At 36.0% G+C, this 17,267-nt stretch overlaps 1 protein-coding gene across 1 annotated transcript in view; it reads left to right on the forward strand.

Annotated features, from left to right (window-relative positions):
- gpc1b (glypican 1b) overlaps positions 1 to 17,267 on the forward strand; it is a 148,179-nt gene that overhangs the window by 107,978 nt on the left and 22,934 nt on the right. Inside the window, exons 3-4 of the mRNA XM_088346444.1 lie at positions 5,654 to 5,881; positions 7,415 to 7,578. Coding sequence (XP_088202570.1) covers positions 5,654 to 5,881; positions 7,415 to 7,578 — 392 coding nt within the window. The remainder of the gene's footprint in view (positions 1 to 5,653; positions 5,882 to 7,414; positions 7,579 to 17,267) is intronic.

Consider the following 17,267-nt stretch of genomic DNA (forward strand, 5'->3'; position numbering starts at 1 on the left):
CCTCGCCATTTCACGGTTCGAATCGAGCATCTTCGCCGCGTCAATATTTGTTTGGAATAATAAGTCAGAGGGATAAATATGTACTTTGCGGAATTACGGCATTTCCAGGCACATTTATACGCAGAACATTCGGAGGACTATCGTTGGTTTCCAGGTAGCTGATTGGAGCAAGCAAATAGACGTTTTTTCGGCATTTAACTTTAAATCAACAGTAATAAAGGATGATTTCAACATATCTCTCGGCAAAGTCAACAAAAGATCAGGCTTGTTTGCTTTTACTCAATAATTGTACATTGCTACGTCCTGTCTGTGTACAAAGTGTGCTCGTATGTGGTTTGCCAGAATCATTGGCCCTAACTTTTTTCTATCAACCCATTTATCTATCTATCTATCTATCTATCTATCTATCTATCTATCTATCTATCTATCTATCTATCTATCTATCTATCTATCTATCTATCTATCTATCTATCTATCTATCTATCTATCTATCTATCTATCTATCTATCTATCTATCTATCTATCTATCTATCTATCTATCTATCTATCTATCTATCTATCTATCTATCTATCTATCTATCTATCTATCTATCTATCTATCTATCTATCTATCTATCTATCTATCTATCTATCTATCTATCTATCTATCTATCTATCTATCTATCTATCTATCTAGGTCTCTAGGTGTCTCTCTCTCGCTCTTTCTTTCGCTCGCTCTCTCTCGCTCTCCTTCTTTCTCTCTATCCAACTGTCTATCTTCAAAAATTAAGGAAATACTCTAAAAACAATTTTCAAAATAATTTACTGTATATGCTTCCACACAAGCGGAATTGTACTATAAGATACAATACACATTTAAGTAACTATTGGTTTTTAGGTAAATATTTCTATTAATAATGTGGGTTTATATTCCTTTTAGTATGTGGCAATTCAAAAGCAGTTACAGGAGGTCAGCTTATGCGATATAAGCTTTTATACGAGTATATTCAGTATCTATCTATGTTCACGCTGAGCCCATCTTGGGCTTAAAGACCACCAGCCTCATCAAGTACAACCTCACATGTTCAATTTGAAATAAAATAACTTTAGAAATAAAAAAGATTTCAGGGTTTGTACACGTGCCTCAAATCCTTGAAAACGCTTGGACTTTAATGTTGTGTTTTCAAGATTTGAAAAGTGCTTGAATTTTGGTTAACACACTTGTAAATGCTTCAAATTCTTGCCATGTTTCACAACAAGTCTGCTTTAAAATTATGCCGACAATCCTTTCTGGTAGCTTCGCTTTGCCATTGCATTTCTTCCTTCGTGATTAACAGCGTCTGGCATCAGTTTGTGTGGCATTGTCTTATGAAGCATCATTGCCACTTATAGGTCACGCCCAAGAGGACGGGTGCATGCTACACCTAAACAGGGAACTATGAAATGCATATTAGTGCAATAATTACGTATCATTTTCGGATATTTATAATAGACCATGCAAAAAAATTAAGGTAGCGTTTCCCAGTGGTGAATTGTAATCGGAAGAAAGAACTTCCTGCAACTGAAAATGGAAGCTACATATTGCTGTATTTTACCTGACACTTTTTTGGGTAGAAATCTTTCTCAAAAATATATACACACATATTTTTCAGTTCCACAAATATATTTGCAATTTACTCAAGATCAAAAATTAAAAATCGCAAATGTAAATCATAGATATATTTGTGGATCTGCAAAATACAATACTCCTCACCCGATTTCTGATTTAATGGTACTGAAAAAATTGAAAAACAAACATGGCTTCAAAAGTCATCAAAAAGTGCTTGATTTTGGCCTTAAATAGGGTGTACGAATCCTGTAATTTGTTTTAAACCTCGAGTCACATCTTTACTTGTTTTGACAAGGAAGAGTCCAATAAAACGCCAACCCTGCTTTTCAATATAGCTTGATGTTCATGAAACTCTCCCTAGTGAAGTGTAGTCACAAAAATTAGAGTTCGACTAAGTTAGAAGTGGAATTGAATACAAAAGTGTCACTACCTGTACGTAGCAGAAGGATGGGAAAGGTCAAATGCACATAAAGGAACAAATTTTGACAGGCTCTTTGTGTCATTCTAATGAGCGTCATTATTCACTCACGTTCAAGGGCGCCACAAAAGTGACCGCCTCGGTGACGGTTACGAAATGTTGCCGTCCCTTTCCCTAAATCATTTTAATCGTTTGGTGGATTATTAAAAAATCTGAAGATTGCGGTAAAAAAAAGAGAGAGAAAAAAACATATGTGACACGGTGGACCCTGGTTAGCACTTCTGCCTCTGTTCAGAGATCCTGGGTTCAACTCCTGCTAGGAATGGTTGACAAAGACATATTTGAATGTCTTGACTATTTTTGATGACTTAGTTTGAGTTGAGCACAATTTCTTTGTATTAATTGTTTTGAGCTTAGATAAGAAAAAAATGAACTTTCAATAATTTGTCCCTCAATGATAATAAACATTCTTTTACTATTATAAATACATTTGAGCACCATAATTAGAGGAGCCATTGACTGGCCATCTTAATCAGCTTTGTTCTCTCCCACAACAGCACAGTAAACTTTTCTGCAACTATTTACTTTTATTTTAAGTTTTATTTACTTCTTTTACTCACTTTTTCATTTTCTATTTTTTTTTTATTTCAGTTTTTCAGGTCACTTTACAATGTGCATTTTTCATGTATTTACTCGTGTTTAATAAGAAAAAAATACACGAAATGCAAAAAATAACAATAATAGAACAAATTTTTACATTTTCCCCCCTATTATCGTAATACAAATGCTTTTAAATATTCATAAGTAAAGCTCCTATACCATTTTGATTACCGTATTTTCACGACTATAAGGGTTATAAGGCGCTAAAGTGGGATTGTCAACAAAATGTTCAGTCAAACTTATTAACCCCGTGACATTCTGACGGCTTGCAAAGGAGCAAATACGTGTCTCAGATACCGTATCTGTATAATGTCACCAATCACTCAAATGCGTCATTCCACATATCATTAGGAAGGTTAAACTCTTGGGATTAGAGAATTGCCAACCATTTCTTCGTTTCTTTTTTCTTTTTCGCTGGCAACTGCGTGGACAGCTAAGTAAGAATTTCATTGTGCAGGAAAACGTGGTTCTTTACTGTTCATATGACAATAAACACTTTGAATTGAATTTAGTTTAAAAATAAACTCATCACAGAAACATAAAGATCGTTCTAAAACAAGATAATATATATATATATATATATATATATATATATATATATATATATATATATATATATATATATATATATATATATATATATATATATATATATATATATATATATATAAAATATAAAGCCGCATAGCTCACCTAAGTTCTCTTGCAGCCATCGCGTTCAATAATGATACGTAACCATGGTCTTCTTACAACCGTGAGTGTAGTAAATCCAGGAGAGTGAAATATTTACAAATACAGAATAGTAAAAAATGTTTTCTCTATGCCGTAGTGCAACCCAAGGTGTGATTCACATTCATCTTTTTCGGCCAATTGCAGGCTTTGTTTCGCCCCTTTAGCCTATGCGAGCCTGTAAATGATAAAAAGGATCCGCCCCCTTTACCTCCGAAAAACTATAGCCAATAGTGACTGATTCAAATGATGATCGACACATTGGTTAGGAAATGAAACGCCGGTATATAAATCCCAGCATACACCGCGGACTACTTCGCCTTCGGGGGAAGATCTAGTCGGCGGCTGCATGCCTTAGTTGCAAGACTGTATTATAAGGCGCATGGTCAGCTTTTGAAAAAAATAAAGGCTTTTAGGTGCACCCTATAGTGCGGAAAATACGGTAAACAAAATAAATCATTGAAATGATGCTAATAGACATATACTATAATGACAGCAATAAAACCCCGCACACTTTTTCTTTGCAGAATTCGTCTGGAAAAATAATCAATTTAGCTGTGCCCGTGTTCACTACGGAACCTTACTGTATTTGTTCACGCCGAAAAAACGAAATTACAAGAAAAATTGCTCCTGAGTTGAATGCATCAAACAAGGCCAATGCTTAGATAATTCCATGCAGATGGGTCAGTATGTACTAAGCTTCTGAACGTCTTATGTAACTAAGTGCTGCCAATGTCCCCCGGACATGCACATATGGGGATGTGGGCTTTCCGTATATGGACAACAGGAAAACCTCTCCTGGCAATTATGCAGACACTGGGTCCTTTTTAGGCCGTTGTCCTTAGAATACCTTTTTTCTACTGTCAGATCATGTTGCTGATTCTTAATATTTCTTTATATTTAGGGAAACTAGTTGCAATGTGAGAAAGTTCTAATTTTCTTGTATTTGAAAAAATATTTTTACATATATTATTTATTTTATGTTTTTTTTAGATATTTCATTTATTTGATTATATGATATATTTAGTGTGTTTAAAACTTTTTGTATTCGAATAAAAGCTACATACCTAAAATAAGCAAACTCATTCGACATGGCAGACGTATTGAAGTATGTATTTATTTTGAAAGAAACCCTTATTGATTTATTTATTATATTATTTAGTATTTTTGTGATTTTTCAACTTTTTATGTTTAAATAAAACATATTTAAATTGAGCAAATATATTTGACATGGCAGAAATAGGTATTTATTTATTTTGGTAAACTGGTTGAAATAAGAGAAATACACAATTTTGTTATATTTAATATATTTTAAATAGTACAAAAGAAAATGCATCATAACATATTGGATACAAATATTTATTTACTCAAGATTGATTTTATTTATTGGATCTTATAATATTTTTGAGTTTTTTAACTTTTTCACAATACAGTAAAACATAAAAATACTTAGAATGAACAAGCTTATTTGATGTGGTAAAAATCTATCTGATACCATAAATCGCTAGGTCATTGAGCAGTTGTTTCCCTTGACTACTAGGGTCGTATGGGCATGATTTTCCTGTGATGTGACTTGGGCGAGTACAGTCTGGTGGCGCCCATCCCTCTCCAACTTATAATGAGCACAATTTATATTTAGTTAATTTTCTAAGTATTCTTTTGTTTTTGAAAAATGCTTGAAGTGAGAGAGAATTATAATTTGACTATATTTTATATAATTGAAATAGTAAAATACACAATGGAATATTTTACAACTGAAAAGTATACAAACATATTTATTTTTTCTAGTTTGATTTTACTTGTTATTAGTACTCGTGTGTTTTCAACTTTCTAATTTTAAAATAAAAAAATATTACAATTGAGCACTTTATTCTGACATGGAAGAAATATTTTTGACACTCCAAAAACATTTTAAATATACTAATATATGAACAAAACTATTGATATTTTTTCTTTTTTGTTTTTGTTTTTATAAATTAAATTGTGTGATTTAATTTATTTTATTTTACTATATTTTAAACTTTTTTTCAATGTCTGTGGTCAAACACTATTACACACACACATATATATATATATATATATATATATACATATATATATATATATATATATATATATATATATATATATATATATATATATATATATATATATATATATATATATATATATATATATATATATATATATATGGTTTATCTATTCGTATATTTGTGCTCACAACTTCAATATATATATTTTTTTCCATTTCTTTTCAGGTTACTTCCTGGAGTTGCTCAACAGCTCGGCCGTCACATTGCACGAGACGTTCACGTCCGCCTGGACGTCCTTCTACTCGCAGAATTCCCGAGTGTTCCGTGAACTCTACGCCGATTTGAGGCAATACTATCGAGGCTCCAACGTCAACCTGGAAGAAGTTCTCAACGAATTCTGGGCCAGGCTTTTGGAGAGACTCTTCTTCCACGCTAACCAACAGTATTCCATCGGTAAACACGATCCGAATCCGAATAATACATATTTATACCGAAGTGAATGCTTTTGGTCCACATAGATTTCCTGTTTCACAGAAACTCATTTAATGATAGTTGTTATTAATCACATTAAAGGCGAAAATTTCAGTAATACGATTAAAGTGTTTGGTTAACCACCATTTTCTTTGGTGTTTCTTGGGGAAGTACAGCCTGGTGGTGCCCATCCCTCTCCACCAGGTTTTATTCCCGGGACCTTTTAGGACATTAAACAAATGTGCTACCCACTGAACTACATAAACATATACAACTATTCACAAAACTGATATAATGGGATGTTTTGGCCCAGCCATATAAAATAAATGCAACTTACAAGTTGAATTTGAAACAAAATAACTTTGTTTAGATATTTAAAGATGGGCCGTATTTACGCACCGGATTTTAAAGCGCACCCCATAAAAATAGTCTTTTTGTGATATATTTTTCATATATAAGGTGCACTGGACTATAAGGCACATGGAATTATAACTACAGTAAGGTTGGGTTGTCTAAAACAATAAATAAATCCATTTAAATAATTTATTTATAGAACATAAATTTACATTATAACAACTAATTTAACCACTAAAATTTATTTTAGTAACCAACAATTCACATCTTAACCACAATAGTGTCATGAACCGGAACAGGATGAGGACCCAGATGCGTGACGTTTCTCACACAAGCTTTTGTTTTATGGGAAATGGGGGCAGTCATGCATGTTAAAAAGCAGTCTGGCGTGGAATGACAGGAAGCCAGAGACTGACGAGATTGATACCAATTGCCTGAACAGATATTGGACAGATGGGGTCGATGCTGGACAGGACGGGATGGACAGGATTGATATCAAAACAGGATATTGAAATTAAATAGGACAAACTAGATGGGAGCGAAACTGGAAACAGATATTAAACAGAACAAAATAAACGGGAACAATACCGGCTCAGGAAACACCAACAGGAAACGGGACCGAGTGAAAAACCACTTCTTGCTGGGCAGAGGTTCGTTGACTGACTGACAAAGGGAGATTGAGAGCACTGAGCTCAAATAGAAGGAAAGCCAATTCATCAACGAGCCGCAGCTGGCACCACATGGGCGGGGCCAATTGGGCGCCATGGCAACCATGACAAAGTTTCTCAAAGGCACAACAGCTACCACGCGCAGTATCATTTAATTGTAATTACCATATTTAATCATGTATAATGCCGTTTTTTATTGTAGAAGAAAACTCTAATTTTATGTGCGCTTTATAAACAAAATTTAGAGTAGTAAATCACCATATTTGTGCAATAACTGGTCGCAAAACAATTGCAAATCTTTGGATGCAACGGGAATCGAAACCGGGTTGCGGCTGTGAAAGCGCCAAACCCCATTTACTAGTCCGTACAAAAAGGCATTTCATTTTCTGCCAACCAGTAAGTCCCATCAGTAAGATCAATCCAATTCCACAAAAAAAAAAAAAGTACATATGAAATTTTTTTTTACTGACGTGTGTGTTTTTGCCCAACCCAGGCGATGACTACCTGGATTGCGTCTCAAAGCAGCTGGAGACCCTCCACCCTTTTGGAGACGGGCCCCGGGATTTGAAGATCAAGGTCACCCGCACCTTTGTGGCCGCCCGGTCTTTTGTCCAGGGTCTGCTTGTCAGTGGAGAAGTGGTCCGCAAAGTGTCCCAGGTATGCTATTTTTTTTGCTCCAGTTCACAAAGTTTTTCATGGGTGGAGCTGGTGCGACTGGATTTTTGAGTTAGTCGCATAGCATTGTATTTGATTGCACCCTTGAGATAAGGCTTTAGAGCAGAGGTGGTCAAACTACCGCCCGCGACCCATATGCGGCCCATCTGGGTTTTTCATCCGGCCTACTAAAATGGTAAAACTGTAATGACAATAATAGTAAAAAAGTACCACTAATTAAACGATGTTTTCGGGTGCCAACGTTGTCACTCTGGTCCCATAGTGTGTTTACAACAAAACCACTACTACAGAAATACTACAAAAATACCACATCATTACTACAAAACTAAATATCAAGTTTAGTGATATATATATTTTTTTATTTGATTCTAAAAACAGATGCCACAAAGGAAATTCTACAAATACACCATTACAAACATACTATTACAAATGCCGGCAAAAGCAGACATCATTTGATCAGTTTTTCAAGAAAAGCCAGGCAAAAAACACATCCAACAAATTACTAATACAGAGATATTACAACAGAAATACCACAAAAATACAACATTACAAAAATAGTCTAGAAATACTACAAGCATACTATTGCAGACATACTACAGAAATATCACAGCATAAATATTATAAAAATCCAAATACAGTCATGGTACAAAAAATACGACACAAATACTACTATGAAAGTACAATACAAAAAACATAATACAGAAATATTATGACAGAAATACTACGATAAAAATATTACAGGCAAAATGCTTAAAAAATATAACTACTTTTGTATTACAAAAATACTAAGAATATACTATAGAAATACTGCTAAGGAAATACTAAAACATACTTCTACAGAGATACTACTATGAAAATAATACCAAAATACAACATAAATACTTTGCAACAAATATACTTTTATATAAATACACTATCGTAATAATACTTTAAAAAAAATACTGCCACAGAAATATTATGACAGAAAATACTACTAACAAAATATTATAGCCAAAATACTACAAAAATACAACTACATTAATGTTACAAACATACTAAAGAAATATGTCAATGTGAATACTACAAAAACAATCATGCAGAAATACAACAAATATACTACAGATATACAGAAATCTGACTGTGGAAATACTGCGAAAATGTTAAAAAATACCACTTCAATACAAAACTAAAATGACAAATTTAGTGCTTCAAACAGGGACGTAATATATTATTTATCTTTAATGTTGTTCCAAAAACAATTTGATAAAACGATTCTATTTAAAAACAAATATAAAGAAATATAACATGTAGATGTCTGCATGTGCATTTATTCATGGCCCTCCCTTCGTACCAGACAACACAGTGCCATCTAGTGGTCATATATTTCACATCAAGGCTTTAAAATAAGTATCCCAATGATTCAGTATTTGGCAGTATATGTAATTATTTTTGCTGGTTTTCCCCTTGATTCTCAAACACCCCGATACCTTCACTGATTATTTTAAAAGAGAAACTGCGATCAGAATACTTTACCGTACCGCTCAGAATTTGGCAGCATTTGTGGGTGATTTGGTCGTAGTGTTATTTATTTTGTCACTTTTTCCTTGATTCTTGGGCACTTTCACATGTTACATTTAGACAGCAACTGAGATCATCATTTTTTCCTTGCTGACCACTCTAACTTTGGCTGTACTTGCGGAAAAAATGGTCGCAGTGTCATTTATTTTTGGGCGGTTTTTCTCTCTGGAATTCTTACAACCTGATGCCTTGACTCTTTCCTTTTAAACAAAATACTTTTGTACCAGAATGACTGCATTAAAATAAGCTGCATTTACCTTGATTCCTGGACAGTTTTAAAATGTATTTTTTATATAGAAAATCGAATAATACCATAATACATAGCCAGCCATTCAAAATGTGTCCTCATTTGTGGGTAAATGTCAGGACCAGAACGGAGACAGGACCCACTTGGGTTGCGTTTCTCACAAGTTTTATTGGAAGAAAGAGAAAGGGTTGCGCCCACGATCCGGTGGTTGCTGGACGCGGAGAGCAGGTCGCTCTGAACGCGGAAGTGGATCTTCCGTTTCGAGCGATGGCGGGAACGGAAAAAACGGGACAGTAGAGCAAAAACGTGGTCGGGTCGGAAGCGAGTCGTAAGCCAGGAAAGGAGAGTAGACGTGGTCGGGGATAAAAGAGATGGAAAGCCGGGACGGGAGAGTGGCCGTGGTCAGGATCAAAAACGGGTCGAAGCCGGGGGACAGACAGGAGCAAAAAACAGGTAGGAGTCAGGGTCGAAAAAGGCTTGCCTAGTGATAACTGAGGTTCCCAGACGGACCGACAAAAGCGGACAGGTAGGAGTGGGTTCAAATAGGTACAGAGAGCCAATCAGAGGCCGAGGCAGTTGCCGCCAAAGGAGCGGGCACAGGTGATGCATATTGGTAATCATGACAGTAAATTGGTTAGAGTATCAAAAATTGGGGATTTTTTTTTTTACTGATGCCCATGCATATTACTTTTAACTAGGAAACGGCAATCTTAATTTTCTACGATGCCGTCTGCTCTAAATTTGGTCACATTTACAGGTAAATTGATCAAAATTTCATTTATTTTGCCATTTTTAAACTAAATTGTTGGACATCTTTACACAATGCCAACCACTCTAAATCTGGTCTCATTTGCTTGTAAACCATACCGACCGGTCAAAATTGGTCGCAGTATCATTTATTTTCCAAATTGTCGGATACCCTGATTCCTTCACATATTCTTTTTGAAGAGAAACTGAAATCGTGACTTTATACAATGCCAACCGCTCAAACAGGGCCGCATTTGTGATTAAATTTGTTGCCGTGTCATGTATTCAGGGTGGTTTTTACCTTGGTTTTCGTGTAACCTGAATGAAGCATTGACTGATTCTCTTCAAAATAAACAGTGATCATGATTTTCTGCCGTACTGACCACTCACTGTATTTGCATTTACATTTATCACATTTGTGAGGTGTTTTGAGTGATTTCCACCATAATTCTCTGACTCCCCGATGCGTTCACTGATTCATTTTAAAATTAAAATGCCGTCATCATTTTCTACCATATTCACCACACGGAATTTGACCGCGCTTGCGAGTAAATTGGTTGCAATGTCATTTACGTTACGTTATTTTTCACTAATTCTTGGATGCCTTTAAATATTCCCTTTGAAAAAGAAACTGTAATCATAATTTTTATTCTACTGACCGCTTTAAAACTGGTCACATGTGAGTAAATTAGTCGCAGTGTCATTTATTTTTTCCATTTTTACATCCTGATGTATTAAAAGATTTAATCTTTCATGGCTAAACAGTAGCACCTCAACCGTGATATTTTTTCTCACCCTTATTTCATTCCGGATTCATAATCCATCAAGTAAAGAGGTGTATTATTCACCTCAGCTGGAACTTCTGTCATGATTTTCAACCATACTCACCACATCAACTTTGACTCCATTTGCGAGTAAATTGGTCGCAGTGTCATTTATTTTACATTTTTTTTCAGTGATTCTTGGACACCTTCACATATTCCCTTTAAAAATAAAATGTAATTTTTACTCTTCTGACGGCTTTAAAACAGGTCACATGTGTAAGTAAATTGGTCGCAGTGTCATTTATTTTTTGTATTGCGACATCCTGATGCATCTAAAGATTTTATTTAAATACAGTACATAATCATCTCTTGTCATGCTGACCACCATAAATCTAGCTGAGTTTGCAAGTAAATTGGTCTCAAGGTCATACGCCCAGTTTTCGGTTGTTTTAACCTTCATTCCTGAACAGTGGGAACCCCTGTGGGCCCTGTGATAAATGCATTTTTATTCCATAAATCTTCACTGGAGTCCATATATTTCTTCCTGTACAGTCTTTCCATGCTACTTTTCTCGGCGATTATATTACCAGCTCTGGATCTTGCATTTTTCTTACTCCCACTGGGCCATGTCATCCATAGAAAAAAATCACTGGGAACCCTTGCTTGAAATAACACTCACAAATATGTATACGGTGTATAAATAGACATAACTCCAACCTTGATATGTGAAGATGCCAAAACGTATGAACTCTTTGACTCAAAAAGGCTCATTAGCAAGAAGAATGTGCGAAATACTCGCCCGGCGTTACTCTTCCAGATCAATGTCGGAACAAACGAGCGTCGGTATGAAGTATGACCAGAGGCCTCGGGAGTCATCCTCCGCAACACCACTTAACGTCAACTCCCCCGCTAAAAAATGTCTCCGGGGTCTCCGGGGAGGGTTAATATCTCCCACGGGGGGACGCTCTCTGACACGTATCAGAAAGGGGTACGGTTGAGATCAGAGCGAGCGGGGAAATCGTTTTGACTCGTAGGACGGGAGGTCGGTATTGACAGGCGGCGGAGAAATATCTCACGGCAGACACGGGGTTGAGAGGGGTGTAGGGAGTGCTGGCCCCCTGAGGCCCATTTACGTCATGTAGAAAAACAGATGCTCGGGCTGAGGTGAATAATACAGCTCTTTACTTGATGGATTGTAAATCCGGAATTAAAAAAAGGGTGAGAAAAAATACTATTGTTGAGTTGCTACTGTTTGGCCAAGAAAGATCGATTGGAAGTTGATAAGATGAGAGTGGAACTGAAGATCGGAAATGTTTCTCGCTTGTCCCATTTTGTCATTGGCGTCTGAAGTTTTCCGAAGTTCTGCGCTTCTCTTTTGTTTCCTTTTAGTAACAAACTGTTAAAATGTTAACCACAAGCAGGAATTCCAAGGTCACTTTATGCTATAAGTTTCTTAAAGGCGGAACAGTTATCAGATCACTTACCTGTAACTATGCATTTCCAATTGTATACACAGTAAATTACAGTGTATAAAGTGCACTGGATCATACGGCACATTTTCAAATTTCTGGTTAGTCTGGGGTTTTTTGGTATGCCTTATAGTCTGGAAAATATGGTATACAAAACAATGAAATAAGGAATATTATACATTGAATTAGTATTCCATTATTTTTGGCAGTATATATTTGACAAAACGAAGTACCTTGGTCATATCCCTCAAGAGGGGTGACCGACAGCAAGACAAACACATACAAAGAAAATAAAAGGGAAAAAAAAAACACAAAATATTTTTGGACCATGGCCAACCCAATTGCCCAAACACCCAAACAAGTTAGGCACCTCGGCACCTATGTTGATCATGCTTTCGTCCCTCCAGATGATTTGGGACACCAGAAAGCGGCTATTTCACTCGGGTCAGGGTGACACAACACACTCTTTTGTTCAACAGCAGGGCCCGACAGCTTTCACTGGTTTACCCCTGCCGCATCATACAGGTTCCCAGCCCATCCTTAAGAACGCGTCCAAACACCCCACTATCCTTTCACAGTACCTCTCCACTCATTCCTATCACCGACAAGAGCTCTAGCTTCCACTAGATTTCCTGCAGTGCACTCATAACACCATCCATCCACATCAATCGCGGCCTTCCTCTTGGTCTCCTTCAATTGACTTCTGTTCTGTAGATCCTCTTCAACATTCGCTCCTCATCCATCCTCTCCATGTGTCCAAACCAACCGAGTTCTCTCTTATCAACACACTTGCTCAGTTCCACGACTAAGTACAAAATATAATGAAAAATATTACCTAAATTTTGCAAAAATGATCCGCCTGTTGAAAGAGGTTTTTTATATTATTATTATTATAATTATCATTATTATCATTATTTGCAATGTAGAAAATAACAAAAAACTAGTAATAAAATATTAATTTTATCAATTTGTTTATTTCTTTTAATTTTGTTTTGGTGCGGATAATCTTGTTGACTACTCAAAAATGGTTCTGGTTCCCCAAAAAGGTGACATTGAATATCATCAACCCTAAATATCAGTTTTTTTTAAATAATTAAAAAAAAAATGTGACACACTTTATAAGTCTTTCTCAAAGCTAACATTGGCTTTGAAAATTGGGATGCTGGATAATTATCATGCGATAACTATTAATTTTCTATATAAATACATTGGTACCTCTACCTACAAATTTAAGTTGTTCTGGGTGTAGCTTTGTCACCAGAAACATTTATGCGTAGAGGCACCTTTCAAATGTAAATGCTCTAATTCGTTCCAAGCTTCGCTAAAGTAGGATTTTTTTTTTAATAAGTCAAGTCATGTTTATTTGTATAGCCGTCACAAGGAGTCTCAAAGGGCTGCACAGACCACAGATGATTTAAAACTACAGACTCTTATTACACCATCGCCTGATCTAAAACCTACATGAGTGCAAGAAAAACTCAAAACCTCAACAAGAGGAAAATGAAGAAATCTTGAGAAGAGACCGCACATGAGGTAATCCCCCCTTCCAGGATGAACAGGCAGCAAAGTGAGAATAAAAGAGAGAAAGGGGACAAATGTGAATTATAGCCCTTAATCACAAAGCAAACATTAAATGTAAAGGTTTTCAAAAATATTCCCGACCAATCAGAGTAATAGCCAATAAAACTGGGCATTATCCATCCATCCATTATCATCAATAATTCACAATAGAGCATCAGAACATGAAACAAGTACATATCAAAATTAAATAACTGCATGGTAACATAAAACGAGGGGCACATAATAATAAAAAAAAAAGAATAAAGAAATAATACAAATCTTCATTTACCTGTAGTATGGCCTCTCTGTTTACTGGTTCCTCATCAGTGTTTTTTGCCTGGCTTTTCTTGAAAAACTGATCAAATGATGTTTGCTTTTGCCGGCATTTGACAATCTGTCAAAAAAGTGCGAGGGAGACGTCATTATAATGAGCGATAGTCTGACCCGTCAACACTTTTTCTGGGTGATTCCTTTCCACAAATTCTGGTACCATACAGTGGACTGTTTAAAAAGCGGGAAGAGGACACTTAGAGCATCCCGGGAAGATGACAAGAAGAGCATGCCGGGATTCACGCCTACGCACCGGGTTGCCAGGTCTTTACAGAGCAGGAAGGGGACATGAAGTTTTGCCGGGATTCGCGGATACAATTTGTCAGGAAGAACTCCGGAGCGACGAATGGCAGCGCGTACTGTACCGTATTTTGGACTTTGTATCGTGAAACACCTTTGTAACTAGAGGCAAACTTTTCCCGTTCAGGTTCTTTGTAACCTGAATTTTTTTATGAAGAGACATTTGTAAGTAGAGGTACCACTGTAGTAGCATAACTTGGTCGTGTCTCCTCTCAACCGCTGTAATATGCAATGGGCACTGGCTATCTCTTCTGAGAAAGATTATAAGCATTTATGTACCTCATTAGATTATATTTAGACTGGCTTTAGTAGTAGCACACCTTGGTCATGTCTCCATTTTAGTTCTTGATGTTGTACACAATGAAACAGAGTTTGGCCATAATATGTTGCATGGCTCAGTTTGTTGTGATTGTATGGACTTCTGAGCTTAAGCCAGTACGTTGAGTTTTTTTGTTGTTGTTTTTAGAATGTTTCTTGTTTTTGTCACACTCTTGTGTAAATGTGCTTGAACACTGATTAAATTAAGATTGGCAGTTCACTGATTAAGAATGACTGCTGCCCAACCCACTCGTGAGTGTCTTAATCCCGACTCAGTGTGTTCAATTCCTGTACAAGACTTACACAGCGTTGTGTACATATCAAGTCCTTGCAGCAATAAATCTACTTTACGTGCGCCACTGCAGCCATAACTAGACGAATGTTACATTTGTCCGATTGTAGTTTGCCCTCTTTGCATTAGCATTTGTATATTTATTTTTATTTATCATAGCTACTAATGTGTATAGCGAAGATAATGCCACTAAATAAGAATGAGTGATCTATTTTGCTTGGCCAAGTCATGTGCGACATTTAGCGCTGGCATAATATTCATGACAAAATACACAACAGAATATTTGACAATATGAATACTGAAATTGATAAATGATCACATAAATGACAAAATGCATGAATAAATTAACGAATTGCATTTAGATTAGATTAAATTGAATTTATTTGTCCCTCAGGAAAATTCACCTTCACTGACTCTACCACAGGGAAAAGAACACACATTATTTTCCATTAAAAATCTCTCTCTCTCTCTCTCTCTCTCTCTCTCTCTCTCTCTCTCTCTCTCTCTCTCTCTCTCTCTCTCTCTCTCTCTCTCTCTCTCTCTCTCTCTCTCTCTCTCTCTCTCTCTCTCTCTTTCTCTCTCTCTTTCTCTCTCTCTCTCTCTCTCTCTCTTTCTCTCTCTCTCTCTCTCTCTCTCTCTCTCTCTCTCTCTCTCCCTCTCTCTCTCTGTAAAAACCTACATGCCAGGGATGGCTTTCGTGGCGTGGGCTAGTTTAGGTCACGATTTATTTATATGGCATATATTTGTAGGTTTTTTTCTACATGTGGCAGTATCTGTCCCACAAATTCCGCTTGGAACAAAAGCTTGTCATTATAGGTTTTAATCGACAAAAGAATTGATCAATTTATTGGGAAAGTCTCCAACACTTCTTTTTAGAAACATGTTTACCGGGAGCGCTGTGTTATTTGTATTTACTTTTTATTCTCAATACAGTGTGAAGTTTAAATCAATTATCTGTTATCAGTATTGTATTGGTCTCCAGAAGAAGGATCTTATTGGTTATCATTATTGTTCTTCTTTAGCTCTAAGTCATCACAAATTTTCTATTTACAGCCCACATTACATCTTTAAACAAGGTCTCCGGTTTTGTTCATGCTGGTTTGTCCTTAAAACTCCTTGTTTGGATCTAAATTTAAAGCTCCTCATTTTCACCAGTTCTTTGTTGTTGTCCCACTTTGGGCATTATTTATCAAGTGTTGTAAAAAAAACATCCGGCTGGCCCACATGTCTGCTTTTGTATGCACAGCCACGTTTCTTCGGCTCCATCGCCGAAGTTTCGCATGCAGAGAGAATCGTACTTAGGATTTTGCCAGCGGAGCTTACTGGTGTTAACCCAGTTTCACTTTTCACGCGCCAACGAAGAAGCCGACTTAACTGAATGTCAGAGTCTTTTCATCACCCTCGGAAACCGTAAAAAGAGGGAGATTTTCTTATTGAGTGGTTGCCATGGCAACTACCAAATGACAATGCGATGAAAAGTTATGAAGGTCCTCAACTTTAGGGTGGATCATTTTTCATATATGAAACTCAAGGGCGCTGAAATGTGATCCAGCAGGCTTTCCAACATCTGGTATACAGGTTTTGTGTCATTAATATCATTATTTTTATGTTTTTCTGTATTTTAAAAAAAGGCAGCTGTTAATCCATTTAGAAAACAGAGAAAAACAGAACGAACCAATCATCAGTTAAAGAGATCCAAGGTTGGCAATGACATGGACTGGTCATTTTATTTGTGCGTATTTATACACACACACACACACACACACACACACACACACACACACACACACACACACACATATATATATATATATATATATATATATATATATATATATATATATATATATATATAGATAGATAGATAGATAGATAGATAGATAGATACATTATTCATCCCCGTAGGGAAATTCACACTTTCAGCAGTATCTTTATGTTAAAAATTAAACAATAATAAGTAAAAGGAATATAATACATAAATACCCAATGTAACGTGTTGATATAGAGTATTTAGATAGTGCTACATAAAATACACACTGTAATAAAAAAAGGGTAATATGCAAATGTGTGGGTGTGGTTTAATGTGG

Source organism: Urocampus carinirostris, chromosome 1 (genome assembly GCF_059441175.1).
Source record: "Urocampus carinirostris isolate Australia breed hairy pipefish chromosome 1, RoL_Ucar_1.0, whole genome shotgun sequence".
NCBI lineage: Eukaryota > Metazoa > Chordata > Actinopteri > Syngnathiformes > Syngnathidae > Urocampus > Urocampus carinirostris.